The sequence below is a fragment of the Prenolepis imparis genome, unplaced genomic scaffold (genome assembly GCF_030444845.1).
Source record: "Prenolepis imparis isolate NDT839.2.m4 unplaced genomic scaffold, iyPreImpa1.0 SCAF_8, whole genome shotgun sequence".
In the NCBI taxonomy this organism is placed as follows: domain Eukaryota; kingdom Metazoa; phylum Arthropoda; class Insecta; order Hymenoptera; family Formicidae; genus Prenolepis; species Prenolepis imparis.
Window position 1 is genome coordinate 15,976,738 of NW_028141166.1, and position 25,818 is coordinate 16,002,555.

A 25,818-nucleotide genomic window follows, 5' to 3' on the forward strand; every position below is an offset into this window, starting at 1 on the left:
CAATTTTAAATGTGGGGATTAAAATATTTTATTACACTGCTATAATCAATTAGTTTGAAATATATTCTCTCTCAGAGAATTATAATGTAATATAATATATATACACATTGTATAACTGCAACGTTAAAATGCATATTAAAATCTACATTTAGAGTACATTAATATATATTTTTAATATAATTGATTATTTTTTTCTTAGAGAGAGAGAGAGAGAGAGAGAGAGAGAGAGAGAGAGAGAGAGAGTGTGTGTGTGTGTTGTTTTTATTCCGTCATAAAACTTATTCGAAAATTCATATGTATATACATTTTTTTTTAAATTAAACGATCCATGAAAGGGTTATCTGATAGATTTCTAGAAACTTTACGACCTTGATTTTACCTTCGACTTTTAACATGAAGGCTAAGTTCATTTTGGGCTCGGTGTTAACCTGGCATTCGTAAACCCCAGCGTCTCGCGGTTGGACGTAATTGATCTTCAATGTCCATTCGTCTGATGCTTCGGGATGCTTAACGGAAAATCTTGCGTCTCCAGTGTAAGCGTGAACTGATGACGTCAGAATATGCAAATCCCTCTTACGTATCCAGGAGACCTGCAACCAAAGTGAATGCCCGATTAGACTCCATCCGCCTGAAATCCGGTCATCGATTTGCCGATTCGAATAATTGATACGATTATCCAAATGTTGCACATCTATTTTCCTAGGGGAATATTATCCGTATTACAAGACTGCAAAACATTCACGATTGCAATAAATTATATTACGTATTAATACTGATTGTGAGATATAAATATTAATGACGTTAAAGAGCTTCAATAAATTCAAGAAAAGTTGCGTGAGATATTATTAATTCATATTTACAAGTCCGATAGAAAGTAAAAATTAAAAAACTGCATAAATGAATGTTAATCCTTCATTGACGGGCAATTTGAGTTATATTTTGATTTATTTATCAATGACGTATGGTTCCGACAACGAAGGATTAAGCTCTGTTGACCTAAATAATATAATTTACATTATTAAGCCGATTTCTCTTCCAACTAAAATATTTGTTAAAAAATAAAATTGAGAAAAAAATGAACGCGCCAATATACAGTATTTTTTAATTATTTTACTTTCGTATAGCTATGTGACCTAACGTTTAATTGCATCAAGCGACTTTGCTGCCATTCAATTTTAAACCGAAATATTGCTCTACTAGATATTTCCGGAACATACATATATTTTGGGATCAAAATACAGCGATTGTACAGGAGCAATCGGATCCGATCGACCTTAATTCATCAAATGATAGTAATCAGCCGATAGCGCAATTAATCGACTCCCGGTTAATCGGTATCCAACTATCCATTTATTTGATCAATTATGTCAGCCGTCATTAACCCCGAATACTGCCACCTGATTTGCTTTAAAAAGCAACGTTCGGTTCCGGTCGTTTCAACTGTCATTCTCTGTTGTTAGCGCGGAAATATTTCGAACGCAACAATAACTTCCGTGACCACGTAAGCGTGTAATGCGATAGTCCGACCGGCCATTGTTACAATGCTTCCTGCACAAACACGCGTAATGTGTAACGTTTTGTCCACGTAAACGCTAAATATTGTCACTTCGTGTTCCATATAAATATTACGTTTTATCGATGTTGTCATCAATTGTTGATCGAATAAGCACGTCATTGTGATGATAAGTAAATTATTGCATCGACATACATGAAAATTTGTAATCCGAAATCGTCGCAACTTGGGACATACAGGTTTGTACGGCGTTACAAACAAGATAATGCATTATCGTGGTTTACAGCTTCATCTGTTAAATGTTATTTTAACTTTTCTGATTTTTTCGGATTTGCAATTGACACATAATAATCGCGGCTGTGTCAAAAGATATATACATGCAATCTTGTATGTATTATACACCTCGCTAAAAACTCTACATTACTTTGTTGGAATTATTCTAATAAAGATTTCCAATAAAAATACATGAATGAAAAATTTAATCATAATTCAATATTTTCACGTTATTTCAATTTTTTTCATGTTATCAAATATTTTCGCGATTTTCAGAGTTGCAAAAGTAATATAATATATCACTCATTTTTTTAATCTTGTTTATTTTAATATTTAGATTACTTTTTCTATCATCAAGTTTTATAAAAATTGGGTTTCTTTCAAAATTGAGTCACATATGCCATTTGTACATTAAGTTTGTCTAGTAGCTAAACTTATATTGTTTCAGAAGATAATTTCATCTAAACTTTTCATCTATCCATTTGTCTCATTGTCAGCTGATTCTTTCTAAACTTTTCATCTATCTATTTGTCTCAATTTTCTTTATTCTCAATGTCTCTTCTTGCGATTTGTCTTTCTTTGATCTTTTCTTCTTCTCGTATCAAATAGAAAAGAATTATTACATAAATGCAGGACGGTTTCAATCTTCATTTTTTTCAATCACAAATCGCGCAATGTTTCTCTTAAAAAGATGCTCTATATATAAATTCGATATAAAGCAAGAAATTCATCTACTCGAGGGAAATCTCTCTGGGTGATCACGGCGAAGCATTTTCTCGAATTGCTCGAATTTCTCGAATGCCCCGAGCCGATACGACATCGGTATCGTTTAATCGATGACGATGGCGCACGTATAACGACCGGATTGGAAAAACGCATTAAGTCTCCCCGCGCCCACAAGGACGGCGTACGAGATGGCCGTTAAAGGTTGTCTCCAAGCCACCCCAACAATTATAGAAGTACGTGCCTCCGACGGGGCACACCTACAAGGCATCCTCGGCGTCCCTTCTGACTCGCTATCGGAGCGGGCACTTCTAACCCTAGCAACCTAGGGGGATCGTTAAACGTATGTTCTTCCCCGGGAAGAGGACGCTCTCGCCTCTCTCATTAATTATTCGTCGCCGCATCCTTCTCCTCTCGAAAGGTAACCACCTCGGATCTAGAATGACATGATCCTTCCGTATGGAAGGGAGACGCTGGATAGACAAAGTTCTGGGGGTATTAAGCGGCTGATAACGATTGATTTTCTAATCCGGAACGTTATACGTTAATCAAACGTAATCTGTTTTCTTCGTCTGTATTATTATCGAACTCCGCTCTTAAAATTTGTTCACTTGCAAAAAATAGGATGTCTAAAATTTTTTACATATCCAATCGTGAACTAATCGTTTTCCCTCTATTTTTAGAAAATAGTAAATCTATTTGCTATTTAAAAAATAGCAAAATCTAAAATATAGAAAATATATAAAATATAGGTAGCAATGTTAGATATTTTGTTATATTTTATTATATATACTGTATATAGACTGTATATACTTGATTCGATATTATATAATAAAAAATTCGGGGAAGTGGTGCAAATAAAGTGTTTCACAACTATCGCAAAAATTTTGTTCGTTTTTTAAATGTTTTCGATAATTGGTACAGTTTATATTTAATTAAAATTTACTTTAAAGTTATACAATAAAAAGTTCAATATGTGAAAATAATAATTTTTGAAAAATATCGAATTAAAAATCAACTACATCTCTCTTGCTTAGAATCTTTATTTAATATATTAAATTCTGACATTTCCAAATTTAAACAGTCTATATGTGATAAAATTATTTAAAATTGATAGCAATTGCGAAAGCTGTAATTTTTCAGGAAGATTAGGAGAAGAAATAGAGGGCTTTTAAATATAAATTAGAAATACGCTCGCGCTTCCTCCCTTTTATCGTTTATACATCTCTTCTTTATCCGTGGTTATCGTTTCGCGCCTTTTATATCTATAGTGCACCTTCACCGGAGAAAATTAAATATTCTTTAGCTTCTACGTTTTGCCCCCTGGGTCAGAAACCTTCATAATTTAGCCACGAAAATTTTATAGTTCCGAACTCTTAACTAACCACTGAGATTACGAGAACAGGAATGTTACGTGCTCGACGCGTTATCGTGTCACATTATTACAGTGATGGTATGATAAATAAATGGCTTTTGTTTGATGCATTGCTTGCGATCGCAATGATGTTTAAATAAATATGTAAAATAATTATTCCTTTTAACAACAACTTTTAGATAAATCTATAAGAATAATAATAAATTATACATTTAATAAAACTAAGTTAAACTTTTAAAAATGTCTTTGGAGAAATATATATCTCTAAATTGACATGTAATATATCCATTTTATGTAATTTGATCAAAACTTAATTATAATATTCTGTAAATACAACTTTGAAACGAACATCTCGTTTCTAAGCGTTTTATCATTGAAATTAAACTACCTGAGATTGGATTAAAATCTTCGCGTGGCGCATCTTTCTAAAAACAATCGACGCAATATGCAGCAAGATAACCAAATTTATTTCACAGTTTCCAAGCACAAGAAATACGTTCTTTCTGCTGCAAGCAACGAGAAATTACGAGACAACAAAGGATAGTACTCGCAATGTGGCGGTACTCTTAGAAATCAACGCGTCTCTGACGTACGAATAGTGAAAGGAATGAAACGAAAGGGCAGCATCCTTCTTGCTTTTCTCTTGACTTTTTGCTCATCTCATCTTGCATCCCACAGGAATATCCGACGAGAGAGAGAGAGAGAGAGAGAAAGAGAAAGAGAGAAAGAGAGAGCGTGCAGGTTTACGACGAACTGGATGGTACATAAAACATTTCTAAGCACAATTTGCCAGGCGGTAACCAGCGTAAGCGAGCTTTCAAAGCCTTTGGCCTTTTGCCGCCTGTACGAAGATTTGCCATTTTCTGCTTAGGTCAACTCAAAAGCAGCCTGGAAACGCATCTCTTGTGCAGTTACATAATAGCGCGCGCCGTTCAGCGATCTCCATTCCCTTTTAATTCGTGACTGGCGAATGGATAGAATGAATTGTAAACGCATACAACTACCAAGAGCTCATGGAATCGAGTGAAAGTTACATTGCGATTTAGCGCAGGAAAGTAGAAGCGTGGAGAATTGCCGTCAATTCGACCCTTTTTAAAAAATAATACTCTAACGCGCGTCGTCTACATTCTGAATAACGTTTGATACCACTTCATCAATAATAAAATGACTGGTGTTTACTGAAAACGACATTCATAAGATATGGAAAATAATTGCAATTCACGAATAACGATTATCATTATTGCAAAGAAGTTTCTATACAAAACTCTCGTATTTTCGATGTTTTTTTTTGTATTCCCTTTAGTGTAAATGCTGACGTTTTCGTACTGTGAAAATTCCATCAATGCGAGCGCAAGTTTCCTTAGCCATTCACTGTAATCTGATGATATAAAAGGTTTTCTGTGCAGATATGCCGCGCGACAATTTCAATGTGAGTGTGTTGTACGAACTGCAGATAAATTCTATTTACGTCTCGAGTCTCGATATACAAGTAGTCGCACTTTTACACAAGTCAGTCGACATGTTGTGCCACACAGCTCAGGTTCTCGTTTCTTTTTCTAGTTTTTTCGAGTTTTCGTGAGATCTAGGGACGCAGTCGGGCATGTCGATCAATTTGGCCAAGACAGCTTGTATCCGGTCGGTTTTGTCTCAAGCGTGAACTAACAGACAATATCGACTGACGCGAGTAAAATAAAAGAGGGGAAAATAAAAATTTAGAGAAAGCTGCTTGAGAGCTCTGACACGATCCATTTACTCGTCAATTTTTAATAGCGGTGCTGACACTTTCGTTGTGTCAAAAGCTTTTGTACATGTCATCTAATATAACAACGAGAAAATAATGCAAAGATAAATCTTACAATTTACTTGAGCTTAAATGACATATACATAAGTAAATATTAAATATATAATCTTCGAAAAAAAAGATATATCTATATATCGTAGAGCCTTTAATTTTTTATAACATAAAAATTTATATAATAGATATTATTTTATCAACACGTTTATATTTAAATATACACAATAAAGAGATATATAGAAAAATATAGATTAATATGAAAGAGATAGAGAAAATATGTTGTTTTAATTTATTTAAATGTTATACAAATCAATGAATATCTATATATATATTTGTATAAAATATTTATAAAATTGTTTTGGGATGCGCGAAAGTGCTTCTAAATAATATTAATATTTGATATACTTAATATTGTTAATGTAGATTGTATTATGGATTATCGCTTCTAATATCTATCGCATCTCTTCATCCCTCAAATAGAAAGTGCAAACGCGTATCAACTGCACATAAATATAACGAGAGGCTTTGGAACATTAGCAAAATCCATCCAACCAAAACTGCAAAGCCACATTGATCACCATTATAACGCACTCGCAAAATTGTCAGACAGTCCGTATAGCACGCGAATCATTTCACACGCGTAGCAACATCGGCGTGAGACACGCAGCGCGATTATTTTATCGCGCGATAGTCGGTACGACGAGCGATAGAAATTGGAGGTACCAATTAGCAGGTGGTATCAATTTAATGGCCGCCCGGCATCGTTCGTCATCGCTGTTACTGCGGCGAAATGCGTCCGACATGGGTTGATTATCGTCGCCGTCGTTATCGTCGTCATTACTTGAATACCCTATCTGCCGTTTCAACCCCCCGCTTGCTCCTCTCTCATTTCCCTTGATCCGTTCTCTTTCTCTTGCATATCCATCCGATTTTGTCGCGACAGTTGTCTCTCTCTCCCTCTCTCCCTCTGTCTTTCTCTCTCGTTTGTCGACGAGCATGCAAATAATATTCGCTCGAGATAATAAATTAACTGCATTTGATGTGCAAATAAATTGACACATTATTAGGACATCTTGTTTGCGTAATGTTTCGTAACTAATTTTAGCAGTGATTTTAATGTTAAATTTTCAGTGAGAATTTGTATGTTTTTGCGGGTTGACGAACAGACTGCATCACCGACGGCATGTTAATTTGAGAAAATGGGGTTTGTAATTGACATTTTGTGAACGCATGGTCGATGAGCCGATAGACAATTTCAGTCATGTCGTTATTTCGACATGGGAGTTGAGATAAATTATATAACAGAAGCATTATATAAGAGAAGAGAGAGAAACACTGCTCAAATTTTTATCACGTAGAGAATGATTATTAAAATGCTTAAAAATTTAATATCGTGATATTATGGAATAAACGCAAAACTTCGTAAAGCAGAAATCTCAAATAAAAAAGTGTCATTCGAGCAAGCTGTCAAGAAGAGGCGAGATTAATGCCAGACAATCGGACGGATTTCCAGAGAACCGTCGGAAGTCACTTAGGTGTGGCATGAATCCAAATTCTCGCAAAATCTCACTAAAAGGAGGCAAAGAATGATTGGTATCGAGACAAACGGCGCTTCTCTTTCAACGAAGTGGCTCCAGGCGAATTGCTCGCCCGCTACCTATTGTACCGTTCGATTATCAAACATTGTGAACACCGAAATAAAAAAAAAACACAAGAGAGACGCAAATAAAAGCACGAGAAAAACTGAAACAAAGGAACCTATATTAGATTAGATGTGAATAAAGCGAGATAGCCATGAAAGATGTATGAAGAATTGAAGAAAGCAAGGTGTGGTTCTGGTAAAACATGAAGAAAAAAGCGAGGAGGATAGTTTAACAAAGCTGTGTTTAAGGAAGCGAGGGTTTGAGATAGGATCAGACATGGTAAAACTTAAACAACAGACGAGAGATAATAACAAATTGAATTAGCGAAGAGAGCAGAGAAAATTTCTGTAAGACACAAAATTATGTTTGAATATTTTTAGAAATAGATTATATTAAAGCTGAAAAAAATATTGACACGTAGATATGATCGAAGAAATAAGGGGATAATTGTAGAAAGTAAATTTTTCGATAAAAGAAATTCAAATTTTAAGTTGCATAAAACAGACTTAAGATTAAAATAAAACATAACTTTATATGAACAATATATCTTTTTTTATAAGAGAAAATATATTTTATATTTTAAAAAATAATTGCCATAATGTTATAAATTTAGAATTAATAATAAAACAAAGCAAAAAGATATATGCTCTTTTATATGTATATAATTTATTGCATATATAATGAGTATAGAAAATTCTTTGATTATATATTTATTATGTTATATTGTTTAACCAATTTTTAAAACCAGTATGTAAAATTGAGTATTATGTTTGAAAACTCTGGATATATATCTCGATATATTTGATAAATATATTAAAAAAATAAACATTGTGGAGAATTGCGTTTACACAAAGGAAGAAGACAAAGAATGAAACGAGAAGAAAATAGCGAAATATCTTGGAAAAAGGCTGAATTCAGATTAGATAGTCGAGAGTAGAAAAAGTAAAAAACGACGAAAGAATAGACGGAGATATCGGAGAGTGAAAAGAGGTGAAATAGGGTGGTACAGGCGAACAGTCGACTCGAAGAGACGGCAGCTAATTAGTATTGGAGCTCGAGTACGCCTCTTTGCAGCGCAAGGGCTGCCAACCCACCGATGGCACGATGGATCCGAAGGTGTTGCTAGGGGTGTCTTGGGGGTAGTTCTCGTTAATGAGCCTCCGGTAACGACGCCTTTTTCCTTCGTGGCTATATATCCTGTCGAGAGGCGCGGTTCGTACCGGTTTTCACCCGACCTGGGGCATTCTCTCACCATTGCACTTTCGCTATCCCTTTACCGCACTAGATCATCCCTCGTATTTTATGGCGCTCATCTTTCCAAGAATCGAACGAATATTTGCGCTGTCGTGAGGTCGATGGCGTGGATAAAAAATTCTGGGCAATGTAAAACTAGTGATAATTTGAGATATTTTATAAAAAATTAGCAATATTTTTTAAATACTATTGGATTTATTATTTAATTTAATTATTTAATTATCCTATATTTAAAGTATTATTATATAATAACTAATATTAATATATTATTTAATTTATTATTTAATGTCGAAAAATAAATAATGAATTAATTAACAATAAGATATGAATCCTGTTATATCTATTTTATGATACTAGAACAACACAAACGCGCGCTACGCGCGCGCCATTCTTCGGTTTTATGTAAAAAAAAATGATATTCTTTAAAAAATAATATAAAGTTTGTTTAAACTCGATTAATTTTTTTCACAGAAATTAGCTGCTTAGAGCGTTAATTTGCTAATTAAATTTTAAAATAATATGTTAAAAAATTAAAATAGTAATATGTTGTAAATAATATGTTATAATATCTTATTCTCGATTAATATTTTTTGACAGAAATCAGTTGATAACTCAAAAATATTAATCGAGTTTAAAGTATTATATAACATATTATTTAATACATATTATATTATTTTAATTTTTATACAACATATTATTTTAAAAATTAATTTGTAAATTAACGCTTTAATCAGCTGATTTCTGTCAAAAAATATTAATAAAATTTGCTAATTAAATTTTAAAATAATAATATGGTAAAAGTTATAAAATAATAATATGTTGTAAATAATATATTATAATACCTTCCTTATTCTCGATTAATATTTTTTCTTTCTAAAGCTATATTTTTTCGAACAAATCTCTTTCGAGTTTTAATTAATTATTAATATTAAGTCATGTATATATAGTATCGCGCGCGCGCTATTAGAATGAAGTTGCCGATGTTTGTAGAATAGCGGCCATTACCGAAACGCCGCGAGTATCAGGCAGTTCGAGCTGCGTCCCGCTGTGATTAATTAGTAAGCATAATCGTTAGAAATCATTTCAAACCTTTGTATTGTAATATTTATCAATCGCATATCATAATTTCAACGTTAATATGTAGTCGTAATTGTTCGAAACGCATATTTCGCGAAAAATTCGATGCAAAATCTCTTGCCAACATAACCCAACTCTGTTTTCGCGCACGCGAATGTGTTACGATCTGTGGATATATCTATCATTAATTCTAGCTTACATATTTATATTGTGTATGTTATAATGCGAAATAATAAGATTATTCTAATATGTATGTATTTTATTTGTTACAGGTAGCATGGCGATACACAGTGCGATTCACGCGTCGTGTCGGGAGTGCCGTGTAAAGTTTCGCGCGTCGGGAGTGCCGTGTAAAGTGTCGGGCGATCGTAATTATTCGTATTTTCGCGAGTGTCGTGAGTGCTACCATGGACCAGAGAGGAGGAGGAGGCCCGGGGAGGCATCGAGCGACATCGGGGCAACTGTGAGGTATGCAAAATAAAACATTTTTTTTAAACTGCATTGTTTATAAGATATTTGACACACACATATGTATATAATGTAAAAATATTAATGTATATAATTTGAATATTTTGTTTTCAGATCAATGTGTGCTGTGTATTACAACTCCGCTACTGTATCGGTGAGTGAGAAATTATTTATTTTATAACATTTCTATAGCGGTAATGGGGATGTATATAATATGTTGAAAATATTAAAATAGTAACATATGTTTTAAATAATATGTTATAATATCTTATCTGCGATTAATATTTTTTGACAAAAATCAGCTCTGATAATTGTCAAAAATATTAATCAAATTCAAAATATTATAACATTCTTTTCTAAAAAAGGCACGTTAAATCGATTCTTCAAAGTATTGTTGCATCTTTTCCGATGCTGATTAACTGTTTCGATTCGCATTGTGCGTTATATCGTAGCATCGAGAGGCTGTCATCGCGACGGTTAGTAGTTTAACAGTTTATTCAAAATAAAATTAAATAAAATAATATGTTTTAAATAATATGTTGTAATATACTTTAAACTCAATTAATATTTTTGATAGTTATCAGCTGATTTCTGTCAAAAAATATTAATAAAGCGTTAATTTGCTAATTAAATTTTAAAATAATAATATGGTAAAAAATTAAAATAGTAATATGTTGTAAATATATTGTTATAATGTCTTATGCGCGATTAATATTTTTTGACAGAAATCAGCTGATAACTGTCAAAAATATTAATCAAGTTTAAAGTTTTATAAAATATTATTTAAAACATATTATATTATTTTAAACAACACTGTCAAAACTGTTAACCTTCACGATGACAGCCGCTCGATGGTACGAACATAACGTACAATAGCATTCAAGACAACCAATCAACATCGCGCAAAAGCGGCAACAATACTTGCGAGAATCGACTTTGCATGCCTTTTTTACAAAAAAAAAAAAAAAAAAAAAAAAAGGGGATACGATCATGTTAAATTAATAATATTAATATTCCAATTACTACAAAAATATTCTATTTAAAGTCTAATGTATAATTATGTAATTAACTTCGGTAAAATTTTAATTGCAATTATACAGTTGACTGCGTTTTATATGTATATAATTAATGAGTTATGTCAAAGAGACTGCTTCATTATCATTTATACACATGAACATTCAACTTAGTTTTCGGCTACACGGTGTGAACTATTGCATTATTGTTATGAAAATTGCGGCAAGTGTGAGATTGCAGAATTGATTGAAAACTCGAGATTTTCAGTGAGTACATGTCAGCATCTCGCGTGCGATTTCTCGCTTTCGCGAAGCAATCAACACGCGGCAGCATGCAGAGAAACTTTCCGCGCAGTTTCTGAAAAACATGCACTGCGTTATACGCGGAATATGCTCGAAGGCATCTGCAGCAAAACTTGCCTCGACATCTTCATGTTTCGCGAGCGAAATTTCGCAAAATCGCGCTCACGCACTTGCACGCACTCACACGATGTGGCTTATGCTTCGTAAATCTAGCGGATAGTTGCGTGCACTCAATGTCGACATGCAGCTAATAAACAGTATATGCAAATTGCATCAAAATATTAGTACGCGAAGAAACTGTTACGATTAATATAAAGAATTTAAAAGAAATGTATGTAAAATATGATATAGTAAAGTAAAAAATACAAAAATAAAATAAAAGGGATGACAATCGAAAAAGTGTTGCCTGAGAAATCTGGAATAATATCTCGAATATCGTGATATTGAGGTTGAATACCGTAGTTTAATGTTTGTTTTTTCTTTCATTGTTAATCATAAAAATAAGAGTAATATTGTTTAAGAGAAACAGAAAACGTCAAAGAGAGAGGAAGAGAGAGAGAGAGAGGAGTGAGGGAGAAATACATATAAAAATATCTAAACTATGCAAAATTTATGACTCATAGGGATGAAATCAATTAATTATCTAATTTTAAAGTTAAAAAAATTAAAGTGATTTCGTTCATACTTCATTGATAATCGACGGCGGCGGATCTTCCGGACCTGCGGCGTTTCCGCGCGAGCGAACATTTCAGAGCGCCGAAAACCGTTTAGTAATTTACCGAGAGAAATCGAATTAACTGTCGTGAATTTAATGTACGCTTTCCCCCGTCGTTATTCGAGTAACCTAATTTTTCAGTTTGGTATTGCTGCGCTAGCGGCGGCAGCGGCTCTTCGATAGATTGTGCGCCTAGCCGGAGAGCATTGTTCGCTTACACACAGATACGCGCACACACGTTACTCTATAAATCGTGCATTTTCCCCGCGAATTTTCCCCGAAATCGTCCCCGACCATTACGAAAAGCGTGCATAACGGTATGTATGTACCTACATACATATACACACACATTCTCTCTTCGTATATATCGCTGCGCGGTGACAGCAACGATGGCTGCGGAGAGACGGCAAAGTAAACACGTGATCGATATTGTTTGATTTATCTGCAGCAAGAGCGCCGACGGTCACTGTACGATCACGGAGTGTTTTCAGAGCCTGCATCCATGAACGATAGCCGGGGTTGACGGGGAGGGAGGAACAGAATTTGCGTCAATGTGGCTAGCACACCGATACGCATCAAGGGAGAGAGAGAAAGATAAAGAGAGAAAGAGAAAGAGAGAGGACCGGAGAACTGGCTGCCTGTTCCGAATTTCTAATTTTCGATATTGACAACTGAACGAACCGGGCAACGCGTATGCCTTTTTGCCTTCCTGTCTTTTGATGTGCATTCGCTTTCTCTCGTGATTCTCGACGATCGGATGTTTGTTGCTTGCGGTACAGCACGGCCGACAACAGAAATATCCGTGCTATGTAATTCACGTGATTTGTTTACCTCGCGTATAAAGCGCACCTACTGTATCGTATTGACAAAGTGTATCGAATTGTCTACTTGACTGCTATTGTTCGTATAATCGCGTTTGTTCTGTAAACGGTCTATTCTTTTCTTGAACCGTGATGTGCTATGCTACACAATTTATATCAATTTATATCAATTTATATCAATTTCGCATTTCTCGTTCAATATCAAGTATTTTACGACAGAGGGAGAGAGAAAGATCTTAAGGAAAAAAAGCTCAAAATCTTTAAATTTCATAAATTTATCTTCGAGAATTTAAACTCTCTAAATATACATCAAATTGATATTATATAAATAATGTATTATCAGTTATTTGCTCACGGTATACGCGCAAATAAAATCTATATATTGAAATTTAAATATTTAAACGCCGACACACACATATTTCGAACGATGTGCAAAAAAAAATATATAAAAAGTTCACACACTGCATTTCTGAAAAAAACAAATATTGCGAACCGATAAAGCGTACGCATATATTTCTTCCATATTTAAACTTAACGATTTAATTTTTCATACACACACCTCCCTTGTAATATCCGGTTGACCGGAGTATAAATAGGGTAGTATCTCTGTAATACGGTTATTCAAAAAGCTCCCCGAGCGCTCTTCTCAGGCAAGGAAGTCGACCGCGATCTCACGTAAATTGCTCCCTCTTCCGCGCATTTTGCAACGGAAGTCGAGACCGGGCGATTTCTCATCCCGGGGATGAAGAGTAACGCGCGTTGGGCTTTCCGTCGCTCGAGTGCACCTAAATATACGAATTCATCCCTCCTCCGCCGAAGAAATTCTTCTTTCGTGTTCCTGTGCGGGACGAACTGATCGAAATTAATACATCACGCGACAGAGATACGTATCGAGTCCGTGACATAATTGCGGAGCGAAACGCGCGACGCGATGCAACCAGATTTCATCCGCGGTCCAATTACATTGAATTTCACGTCCACCTTGTACGTGACATCTACATTCTCCGATGATTTATGTAACATTACGTGATGCATTATTTATTGGGCCCTTTTAACCGGCGAAGACGCGAGCGACTATGCGTGGAATTATTCGTCGCGTAATGATAGGGTGCCGGTGTAGATTCTCCTGTGTCATTGACGTTTCTTTATATATCTCTTTCTTTTTTCTCATTTGTCCCTTTAAAATTTACTTATAACACTTTAGCAAACAATAATGCTGATTAATTTATTAAAACTCTTAGATATTTATGGTTTAAAAGTTTAATATATAGAAATTTAAGTGTGAAAAAGAAAAGAACTTTTTTTTATTTTGCACAAATATTGCATTTGAATCAAACAGCTTATAGGACACTATGATTTCATATCTTCACTAATACGTTTATAAATTGTCACAGCTAAAGAATATTTAGCTGACAATTGCTTTCATATATTATTGTTAGTGTATTATTAGAATATTGCACAATAAGGCAGACAGACTCGTATTATTTCTCATTCAGAAAAGAAAATCAAGATAACAATAATAACAAAAAAGGCAAAATTTTACATAAGACCGGACGTAATCATATAAATTTGGAAAAATCATAAATTTCAACAATCGCAATAAAGCTTCCAAACAAGATGTACGACATATTGATAATAATTTAACAGACTAACATATTAAAATTTACTTAAAACAAAAGATAAGTTTATATTTTTCGATTGTCCTGATTTTTTGTCTTATCTTCATCAGACACAATATTATTTTATTTTTTATATTAATTGAAACTTTCTGCTGTGTTAACAGATTCTGAGATTACTATTTCAAAAATCATTACTATAAAAATTATTACTATAAATCTGAATCTATATGTATATGTATCACAAATAAATTACACAAAACTGGCAGGAAATACAATCTCTTGAATTATTTTAATGCACACAGAATCACATCATCATGATAAACGCTTTTGAGCATAGCTTGAAAAATTCTTTGTGCTAAGAGGAATATATCGCGAGACTTGTCCAAGAGAAATCTTGGTGAAGCTTGCCAGATATAGGCCATCCTCCGCTCAGTCGAGAGGGTGGATTTATTATTCCATTCTCAATCTTGACATTATAAATTTATATCGCGCGCGCATCGTAGCTAAATCGAAATCCGAAGACGATACGTCCTCGCTCGGCGGCATCGCTCTCTTTCCCATTAAAGGACTTCCCACTAAAAGATGATCGAAACGATAGTACAGTCGCAATGCACGAAATAGAAGGAAGAAATCTGTAATAGAAAGAGAAATGTCATGGACTATTTCATATATTTCGAATGCAATTTTAACTTTTCTCGTTGGCATAACGAGACTTTGATGAAACGCAAAGATAAAAAGAATATAATAGAGCGTGTATTTTGTATCATTTGAAACAATTCTTTTGACTTATAAATATTCAGGCAAAAATATGAGAATTTGAGATATTTTGGTAGTGTTAATTTTCATTTTTATAATTTAAATGACAGATATAAAAATTTTATAAAGAAAATTTTATTTATAAAATAAAATTTATAAAATAAAATTTTAAATTAGAAACTTCCAAAAAATAATTATTTGTAATAAACGAATATGGATATTACAGATACAATTATATGTATTTCTAGCTCTTTTATTTAAAGTTTTCCATTAAAATCTGTTCTTGGTAAATCGATCGTGTAGACTTTTTCATATTACTGGTATTTTTGACAGTACTCGATCAATCAGTTCGCTCTGTTACGGTACAAAAGTGAAAATACTGATGGTAGATGGAAAAGTTATGTGTCTGACCGCAGGAGTGCATCCCAACGTTTGTCGAAACAAATATGCACCTGTACAGATTTATGGAGTAGTTAGTAACTTTATACAACGATCCTCTCTATTTGATATAAATTTTTAGTATTTCTCGTCGCGTCAGATTTTTTTGTGTAAAAATATTTAATTTAATAAAGAATTATTAAGTGCACGTTATTCATGGTATATAATTTAGAATAGTTTAGAAAATATCATATATTTTTCAAATTGCAACGCAGACATTCCAAAAGTAGATTTCTAAAGAGACAAAAATTTTTATTTTAATATAAAATTCTAAATAAATAACTTTATTAATAGTCTCTACCTTATATTATACGTAATGAATCCGATCTAATGCTTATTTGACTGATAACTAGCCGACTTATTATACGCATAGAAATTATTCGCACGTTTGCAAACTGTCTAAGCGTATTTGCACATATCTATTAGTGAAATAGGTAAATGTGTATAAGTCAGAGAGCTTTCCGTGCCGCATATCGAATGTGAAATAGAACGCCAGGATGTAAAATGAAATTAATCGCGTACATGCAACGGAGATCCGCACACATTTGTTTAACGTAATTAATGAACGTATTGTCGGATTGTTCGGATAGAATAAACTAGAGGGCACGGCATGAGCATTCAAAGAGATCAGATTATTTCATTATTTGTGAATTTCACTCTGCGCTAAAATAAAGGTTAGTGCAGCGAGAAATACACGAATAAATAAAAATCGAATCGCTCTAGATATTTCAATTCTGATAAAAGCATATTGTTTTAGGACCGTCTTTTTCTTTCATTTTACTACAAATGTACACACATACATATATGTATATATACATGTATATAGCCTTATTTATGTGATATTCTAGTTAAAGAGACATTAGAAAGGGATGAGAAATACTACAGTTTACCTTATACGGTCGTGTACAAACGCTGGTGGGATTAAGGGTGAGTAGTAGTACATCGTATACTACGAGTATGTTGTATAGTATAAGTAGACGTGTAGGCTTCAATAATGGCAGGCGGTTAATTAAGCTTTAAACTGTGTCTAGAATCATCGATCTTGTTTAGAAGTACGTGTGAAACTAGTAGAAACGTTGTTTACACAAACTGACCATTTTCGTATTAATAACACATAATATTCTCAAATAAAATAATTTTAATTAAATTTAAAATTCCCCTTTCTTTCATTAAAATACTAATTTAAAAATTTTATTTTAATCAAACTTATATATGGCTTTGTAAAATGGATATACTGTTTTATTACGGTATAAAATAAAACTGAGAGAAATTTTCATATGAGAATTCTATATTAATCTAATATTTCGATTTTACTTTCTGAGGATCTGTTACAAATCTCGGTCGTAACTTTATATTCCTAATTTTCCTTTAGTTATCCGGTCATCAAGTATCGAGAATATCAATTGATTTACGGGAAGAGAAAACGTATTAGGGTAGTGCGTAGAGAACGATGGTCGGCCAACGTTTTATAAAGTTAGTGCGATCTCTAAGCGAATCGTGGAAAGAAAAACCGGCATGAAGACGCGGCGACGTTTCTTTAGGATTAAAATAAATCCTAATCTAGGGCGGGTCGTAAAGTCAAGAGGATGAGTCCACCCCACAAGCCGAAGCGAGAGGCGCGCTCGAGAGCGAAGAGAGACTGGGGGGTGAAATAAAAGGAATCTGTGTGTGGAACGCCGGACGAGAAAATGTTACTCGAGATACACTAACTTCCTGCTTCAGTTCCGCCATTTCCAAGATCTCCAGACGCCTAGCTGTTGTATAGATATTAGTCCCTCGTGAGGTGAACGGTTGTAAATTCTCGAGGACACACTCGGTGTATATTCGAGTCATACGGAGAGGCCGCGAAGATTGTGCCGTGTATGTACATACATGCGCAAGATTCAGAGACGTATAGTTAATGCGTTGGATGGATTTGATAGCCGAGAAGATGGAATGCTATAATATTCCTGGAATGCTATAGTATTCTTATCTTCAAGACTCGACATAATAATATTAATGAATCATGCAAAATGATAAAAACGCGAATAATTTGAGGTGTAAAAATACTATATCAAGTGTACAGAAGAGGAAAATAATAAAATTAGTATAAAGATATTACATCTTTTAATTACAAGTTAATAATAATAATAATGAGGTAAATAGAATGTAATTAATTAATAATTTAAAGAAGTATAAAATATATTGCAATATATAACTTCTAACTAATAAATTTAATTTTATTGTAATGTATAACTAATTATAATATTTAATTTTATATGAACTATATTAAAAAAATAATTATAAATGCAAATATTAATTAATCACGCATCATGGTACATACGCTATCATTCACACTGCGGTACATGAGTTTTTCTGTATCGTTTCTCGAAATGTGATTATTCTCTACACAAAAAATTAATGATTCAATCCGTACAATTATTTATATGTACGATTAAAAATTTGTGAACGTAAAAACTGTAATATACTCTTCTCCAGTTTATGGTGAACAATATATTGAATATTTGTCTCATTGCAGAGATTACAGATTTTGACAGCTCAAATGTTTAGAGGTTTGACAGTAATTCCATATTCGTATATAATTTTATATTCGTTAGATCAATTTATGTCAAATTTGTCTTTAAAGCACGAAAAAGATTTTAACACATTTGTTTTTAACGTGATTCTAAGATAAATTATATTCTTTAAAAAACGTTAGATTTTATATGCGATGATAATCTAATCAAAATTAATTTAAAATGCAACGTATAGAAAATAATCAATTTAAGTTTATATTATAAAATGTTGAATATTTCGGAACGGTAACAAATAGATTGTTACTGTATTTAGCTTTCGTGTCACGGCGTGTATACATATATGTATGTACATACGTACGTAGCGCGGTGTAAGTGGTGTAACCTTGTCATTCATGCGACGCGACTCGAGCGAGAAGGTCGGCGAGCTATTCCGTGTGTCATCGTGTTATTATTCTTCGAGACACGATAGCGACAAGTAGCAAGAGGAAACGCAATGATTCTCTACAAACAATTAATGGTAGCAAACAGTATACTAGTAACCCGTAATTAAGGAAACGTAAACGTTATCTATTCGTAAACGTATCAAGGCGGCAAGTATTTACCGAACTAAATTGGCGCTAATTATCCATTTAATGAAAGTAAAAATCGAAACACGATAGAGTTTGATAATTATAAATTACTGTTTCATTGCAACATACATATTTCAAGTAATAATTATTTCTTTAACAATTTATATACACATATTTCTCGGATATAATCTTGCATCGCGAGTAATGATATAATCATTCGAGTGACTAATAATTAATTTCTGATGAACTGAACATTTCAAGCATTCGACATTTATATATTATATAATTTTACAATGTATCTTATAAGTTATTTTTTAATTAAAAAAGTTAATTGTTTGTTTTTTAAGAAAATATATCTACTTTAATATATCACAGCTCTTTTAATCAAGAAAAAAAGATGCAATATAGATAATATCTCTCAATTATAAAATAAATTCCAAATATTATACAATCATAAAATTAAATATCATATATTATAATATTATATATAAATTATACGATATAACCCTTCCAATGGATACACCTTGACGTTGATGGGAGGGCTTAGTATCTGGAAGGTTTATCCTGAAAGAGAAGTTAATTGTAAGAGTACCTAAATGGTTTTTTTTTAACGATTTTTTAAAACTTATTTCAATATTTCTTTTTCACTTTTAATGCATCAAAAGATATTAATCTACTTATTCTCGATCGTATAATTTGCTTAAAGTCGCACGTTAAGAAATAAATCGAGCCTCCAATTCCAAAGGCAAACGCTTTGTCGCATCTTAATCAGTTTAAATTTCCGGAATATCATTCAAAGTGTTGCGCGTCCGTTTTCATCGTACCACGAACAATTCGTTTCGTTTTAATTATTTCAGAAGTGCCGTCCAAAGTGTCGCGCGTCAGTTTTCAGTATGCCGCGGACGATTGTCATTAACATTTTCGCGAGTGAGTACAATGCGCGAGTGTCTGACGAATTCTGAGGAATAACCTGAGATGAGAAAGAGAGGCATCAAGTGACAGCAAAACTTATTTTTAATTAATCGCGCATACGAGTTTATTCTCGTTTATCTGGATAATCCATCAAATTAAAAAAAAAAGAAAAGGAATTTATATATAATATCTTATAAAAGCATTTTAAAATATGTTTTTCCAAAATTATTTCATTATTTTATTAAATATATTTGATAAATTTTATGGATTCATATATAATTATAATTTTTTGAACTTTGTTATAATTGGAGTCTTCTATTTATATGTTACAGATTGACGGAGCTTCTGATTCAAGATTCAATTCCGTTGTTGTGCATCGACTGGTGAGTGACAAACTTTAATTTTACTTTAAGGTAGTGGAATCTATGTAAATTTTATCGCGAATGATGTATTTAGGCATATGGCCTTTTGTTAACATAAAAATATTTGAGACAGAAATATAAAACATCATCAGATCTCCCTTACCTTAATTTTCGAACAACGAATGCCATGACAACCGCACGTACGGCTGCGTTTAAGTTAATTTAAAACAAAAATTTGTGTACCAGAATAAAATTTTAGATATTGGAATTTATAAATTTATTATATTTTAAAATTATTTTTTTCTTGAAAATGCTACATAATAATTTTAAAAAAATTTTCATAATTAAAACAAATGACATTTATTTCAATTCTGTACGACAATTCTGCATATATAAAATATTTGTTTTATCTTATAAGTTATATAAAACAGTTTTAAGATACAGATCATGAATAACTTGATGTTTCTCGTCAGAAGATTAAAATAGATTAAGCTGAAATATTATAATCTGAATATATACAATCTTTCGTGATCTGAATGACATACACGTCGATTTGATTGATGACCGTAATGTTTTACAATCATAAATGAGTGTAAAATTTTTAGATATCTGATAGTAATGATAATTGATTGGCAGTAAAAGGATTTTTCCTTTTTTTCCTTGATTTCTGGCTAGAAATTGAATCAAAATAAATATGATCGAAACTTTTAGATGTTTTATCACAAAGAAAAGTTGTTTATACAAAATTTTTTAAAAAATCTCAAAAGAAAGACATGAAATATATATAAAATATGTACTTGATATGTATTTCTTATCTTTCTTAAAACAGTTTCCTTATTTATTAATTAATTTATATGACGTTTTTTTAATCGCAATGTAGGCTACATATTTCTATATAATTAAATTTTTTTGATGATATAAGATTGTATCTTTATTTAATTGATTGAAATTTATGTTTGCATTGCAAAGAAAATATTATGCGAAACGACATATTTGTTGCATTTTCTCTCATCAGTGAATACGCCATATTTGCATATAAACGGTGTTTCAGAAGAGAAAGAAAGAGAAAGAGAGAGGGAGAGAGAGAATATTCATAATTAATTAGTTATACATTAATCTACTCCTCTACTTCTTCCTGCTTATTTTCCCAAAACCTTTATAGCACACATGTGCATTAATATTTAATAGAGAGGATATTTAGTAGAGGATTATGAAGTTTTGGAGGAATAGACTGAACTTCATATAAAGCGAACATTTCTGACGCAATGACCAGATGTTATCGTCATGTCCTCTTTTATAAGGGATAGAGAAGCGGCTCACGTATTCATGGAATCTCGAAAGAGAGAAAATATTCATAATCGTAATGTGCTATGAATTTGTAAACAGATGCGTGATAAGAGCACCCGTTTGAAATCCTGGCAATTGATAATAAAAGAAAGCGGATTATTTTATTTTTAAAATTTTATATCAATTTATTAAAATTACGGTATTGAAAAAGATAAATAAATAATTTATATTTTTATTAAAACTTACACTTTTTTCAACTAATTTAGTTTGATCAAACAATACAAGTTAAGTCCGTTATATACTTTATATAAATTAATAAAGTATATTTATTTTGTTGATAAATCTTTTGTACAGGTTTCAAAGTGGACTTATCTTTCACGGAATTAAAAAGTATAAATACTTTCAGAGAAAGAAAAAATGAGAGAATAAGAGAAAGAGAGAGAAAGAATGATGATAAAATTAACATCGACCCTAGAAAATTTCGCATCCTTACAATTTTATTCAAATAATTTTTTACACGAGTTATACTTATCTTAAAATAACGGAGTAGAATGAAATGATACATATATCATTATCACACAGTCGCGAAGAAATACTTAAAGAGTTACATATTTTTCATTCGGAAATGCGCATTCGCTAGGAACAAAACGCCACGTTCTTCCACGCGGATGCATTCCGGATGCAATGCCACCGGAAACGGCCGAAATGCAGTAAGCAAATACACGATTTCCACAGCAACGGTGGAAGTAGCTTGTAGCTCATCCGTGCGCCGCTGTACGTTACATGGTTTCTCGGCTATAGCGGGGTTAGTAATGGTCGAGCACAAGGCAAACAAAGTATACCCTTGCCCGGTGGCGGAGAAGGTGGCGGTTCCGGGGGTTGGATTTGGTTCAGGGATGTTGGGTTTGGTTAACGCAGCAGAGCCAGCAGGGTCGAGTGTCGTATGATATGATACTCGGCCGCTATGGCCGAGCGAGTGTCTCGCAAAAGTACGTCGCAAAAGTATCCTCTAAAAATAAACACCGCTCCGCAAACATGCCGTCGACGACCAACCGGATGTTGCGCTCACTTTTCTCACGACGGCGGCTTGAAAATTCCTATATCGTTACTCCGAAGTTGCTCTCTCTCTTACAGAGCCAAGTTAAAATGAAGTAATTTCGAACTGAAAGGGCGACGGAAAGAGAGGTTGTTCTTTCATTGGTTCGGAAATTACTTTCTAGACCTCCCTTAGACCGAATAAGTTTGAGATGATTTTATGATGACGGCTGTCTTACAATTAGATGTGCGATATTAATATGTTTTGAAATAATAACTCCACTTTGTTTTTTTCTTCTCAAAACGATTAATTACTCTATAAATTTATTATATATATCTTTTTTAAACAAACTGCTAAAATTATTTAAAAAAATTTTTCTTTACATTATTTCTCAATTATTATTTATTTTATTTTATCAAAAGTAAAATAAACTTATAAAATAATGTAGAAAAATTTAATACATATACAAATATAAATATTAGCTGCACAGCAGTTTTCATTTATGTATTTGTTAAATATCTTAAAATATAGTATATAGTGTAATAAAATATTGATTTTCTTTTAGTTTTTCTCGAGCAAATTTCTTATTTCTCGGTTGTTTGTAATTATCTTTGCAACAAATAACGCGGAGACGATTTTCAAGATTAATATATACCATAATTCTATTCCTTATTGCTTATATTTTTAAACAATAGAACTCATTACGGAAAATTCTTTTTAAGAGAATGAGAAAACTTGCTTATTCGCAATTACTCGATAAAAATTGGATCTCTTTTTATAAACGCTGGACAATCACAGAAAAGAAACTCTTTGACCAACAAACAATCGTCTATTATAAACGGTGGCTTTTATAATCACCCTACAGCCCAAACAAATCAATCGCAGATAAAATTCTTCTACCTCCCGGTCTCTGTGCCGAGCCAAGCAACCGTTGATTATATTTTTCTGTTCCAAAGAGCATCGCCAACTACTCTCCCGCTGCGCTGGTATTTTGCGCGAATTATGTCCGGCGATGCATTTCATTGCAGATATGAATTCATATTACATTTAAACTATCAAATATTTCTTTTAAAAATAATTTAAATACAAACTATAATTAATAAAATAATATAAATAATATTGATAGTGTAATGGTATAATAATAATACTAATCACTTTTTTAAATGATAAAATAATAGTAAAAAATGTATTGATATATAAATATTTTTTTTCCAAAATAATCGCATAATAATTGTGTAAAATTACGATGTATACATAAAATATATCCTAAATTTAAAACATAAATTTTAAATTTCAAAGTTCTTAATTCTTCGCGAATTTTTACTCTGATGTCCTTTATTTGATAAAAAAAATTATATTAATCATTAAATCAAAATATTTTGAATACAAAACCTGATACGAAAACGATATCGTTATTTCATATCAATATTGAATGTATAGTTACTTTTATCCATAAATTACGTTATGAAATATCTTCAGATGGATATACATGCGTTAAACTTTGTATAAAGATTACAAGAATGGACTAAGTCCTCTCTATTGCAATGAGTAGTATGACTCGACGATCACTTCTACTATTTTATCTCCTAGCATTGTGCCGATAGTATAATAGCCTCGAATGGAAAATCAGAGAAACTAATAAAAAGTACGTTATGAAAAAGATGAACGACAATAGTGACGAAAATACAGATGCCATAGAGACGGTAAGGCTTCTCTCATTCTTTGGTCATCCCTTGAATTACTTCTCTACGTCGCCATTCGGTCATCAACCTCACGAGCTACAGAGACGCTTTTGTCCTAAGAGAAATGGCTTCTTTGCGAATCTAAGATTGCCCATAATAATTATTGCGGCGGCTTTCTTTTGAAGACCATCGATCTGTGAGTAACAAATGAAAAACTCGGAGCGTGGGGTCGCTATGAAGAAAAAGAGGTCAGAAAAAGGAGCAGTGATTGACAACTTTTAGAGATCGATTCGTATCTTCAGTTATACGAGAATATTACAAATAAAAAAAATATACACGTCTGTAATCATCTTCTATGATTGTTTATACAATATATTTATTTCGTTGGCCTTTCAATTAGTGCGTTAAATATAAAGTTATATAATGGAGAAAAAAAGAGATAATAATCGGCAACTGTTGCAATTTGCAAAACGCTGGTTGAAATTTGACGCAAAAGTGAACGCAATCAATTGGAACTGTAATATTCGCAGAGTCCTATGACAAATGGGAGAACAACCTCGCCAAACATGATTATAGTAATAATAGAGAGTCGCGTATAATTATCCGGTCAGATAATAATAGTTCCAGGTCAGCACGTTTATTCGAGCTTCACTTTGAAAAGCTTTGTGACCGGCTGTACTACGCCCGAGTGGTCAGAAGATAGGGATTCACTAATAGGCCTTCAAGAGCAGGAACGCGATCCTAGAAAGCCCTAACAACGAACCCGATTTATCCTTCATCCTCTATACTCCGTCACCTTTATTCCGGATTTCGAGGATCTCCGAATACGTCTTCCTTGAGCTGCACGACAATCAATCGACGAAATGAGGATTTCAGCGATCTAATGCCACTTCTCTAATCATGCAGAAGATTTCACTGCAGGCATCGATCCTGTCTTAGTGGGATTAATAACGATGTTAATTGAGCACTGCGAGTACATCGACAGGATTATATGCAAAGTTGTTAATGATAAAAATTCTACAGCTATATAATAACGCATTTTGATAATTTTTATTAAAAAATATTAACACGGTAAAAATAATTAAGAAACATGTAATGAAAAAATATTTTATTGAACATATATAAGAATAATAATAGGAGAGAGATTTTGACGATAAAAAATAATAATAATAAAATTATTTTTTAATAAAATATAATTATATAACTGGCAGAGAAGAATTATTTTTTATAAAAATAAAAAGTAATGCATTTCAAAAAAGAGTCTTTATAAGGATTTATAATCATTTATCATTTGCATAATAATGTAATTCGTAAATTGAACAGGTTAAAAAAATATTTTAAAGTATAATTTCTTACAAATTGCATCAACAACGCAGGGAATTGAATTGAATTGAATTTTTCAATCAAATCAAACATATTTTACCAGCTTGTTATCGCAAGCTTCGTAGGGAATCATTTGACGTAATCTGTTGAGTTAAAGTCAAAGCTGAAAGGGCAGTGAATGAAACGATATTCGTACAAAAAATCTAATTGGCTCTTTATGACATCAGCATTGATCTGGGTTAAGAACCCACAGACGTGCCGTAAAATTCAAATAATTTCTACGACGGCCGCGTCAAGAAGCGGCGAATGGCGGTAGAAAGCGCCGACGATGAAAGAAATTAATTT

The 25,818-nt window shown here is 32.7% G+C and overlaps 1 protein-coding gene and 1 long non-coding RNA gene across 6 annotated transcripts in view; one reads left to right on the forward strand and one right to left on the reverse strand.

Annotated features, from left to right (window-relative positions):
* LOC145939328 (protein amalgam) overlaps nucleotides 1–25,818 on the reverse strand; it is a 296,331-nt gene that overhangs the window by 13,944 nt on the left and 256,569 nt on the right. For all 5 annotated transcript variants that reach the window (XM_083043563.1, XM_083043565.1, XM_083043566.1 and 2 more), the window contains one exon: nucleotides 380–590. In XM_083043563.1, coding sequence (XP_082899689.1) covers nucleotides 380–590 — 211 coding nt within the window. The remainder of the gene's footprint in view (nucleotides 1–379; nucleotides 591–25,818) is intronic.
* LOC145939848 (uncharacterized) overlaps nucleotides 10,240–25,818 on the forward strand; it is a 35,307-nt gene continuing 19,728 nt past the window's right edge. Inside the window, exons 1-2 of the long non-coding RNA XR_014425910.1 lie at nucleotides 10,240–10,275; nucleotides 20,116–20,166. This is a non-coding gene — a long non-coding RNA (uncharacterized LOC145939848). The remainder of the gene's footprint in view (nucleotides 10,276–20,115; nucleotides 20,167–25,818) is intronic.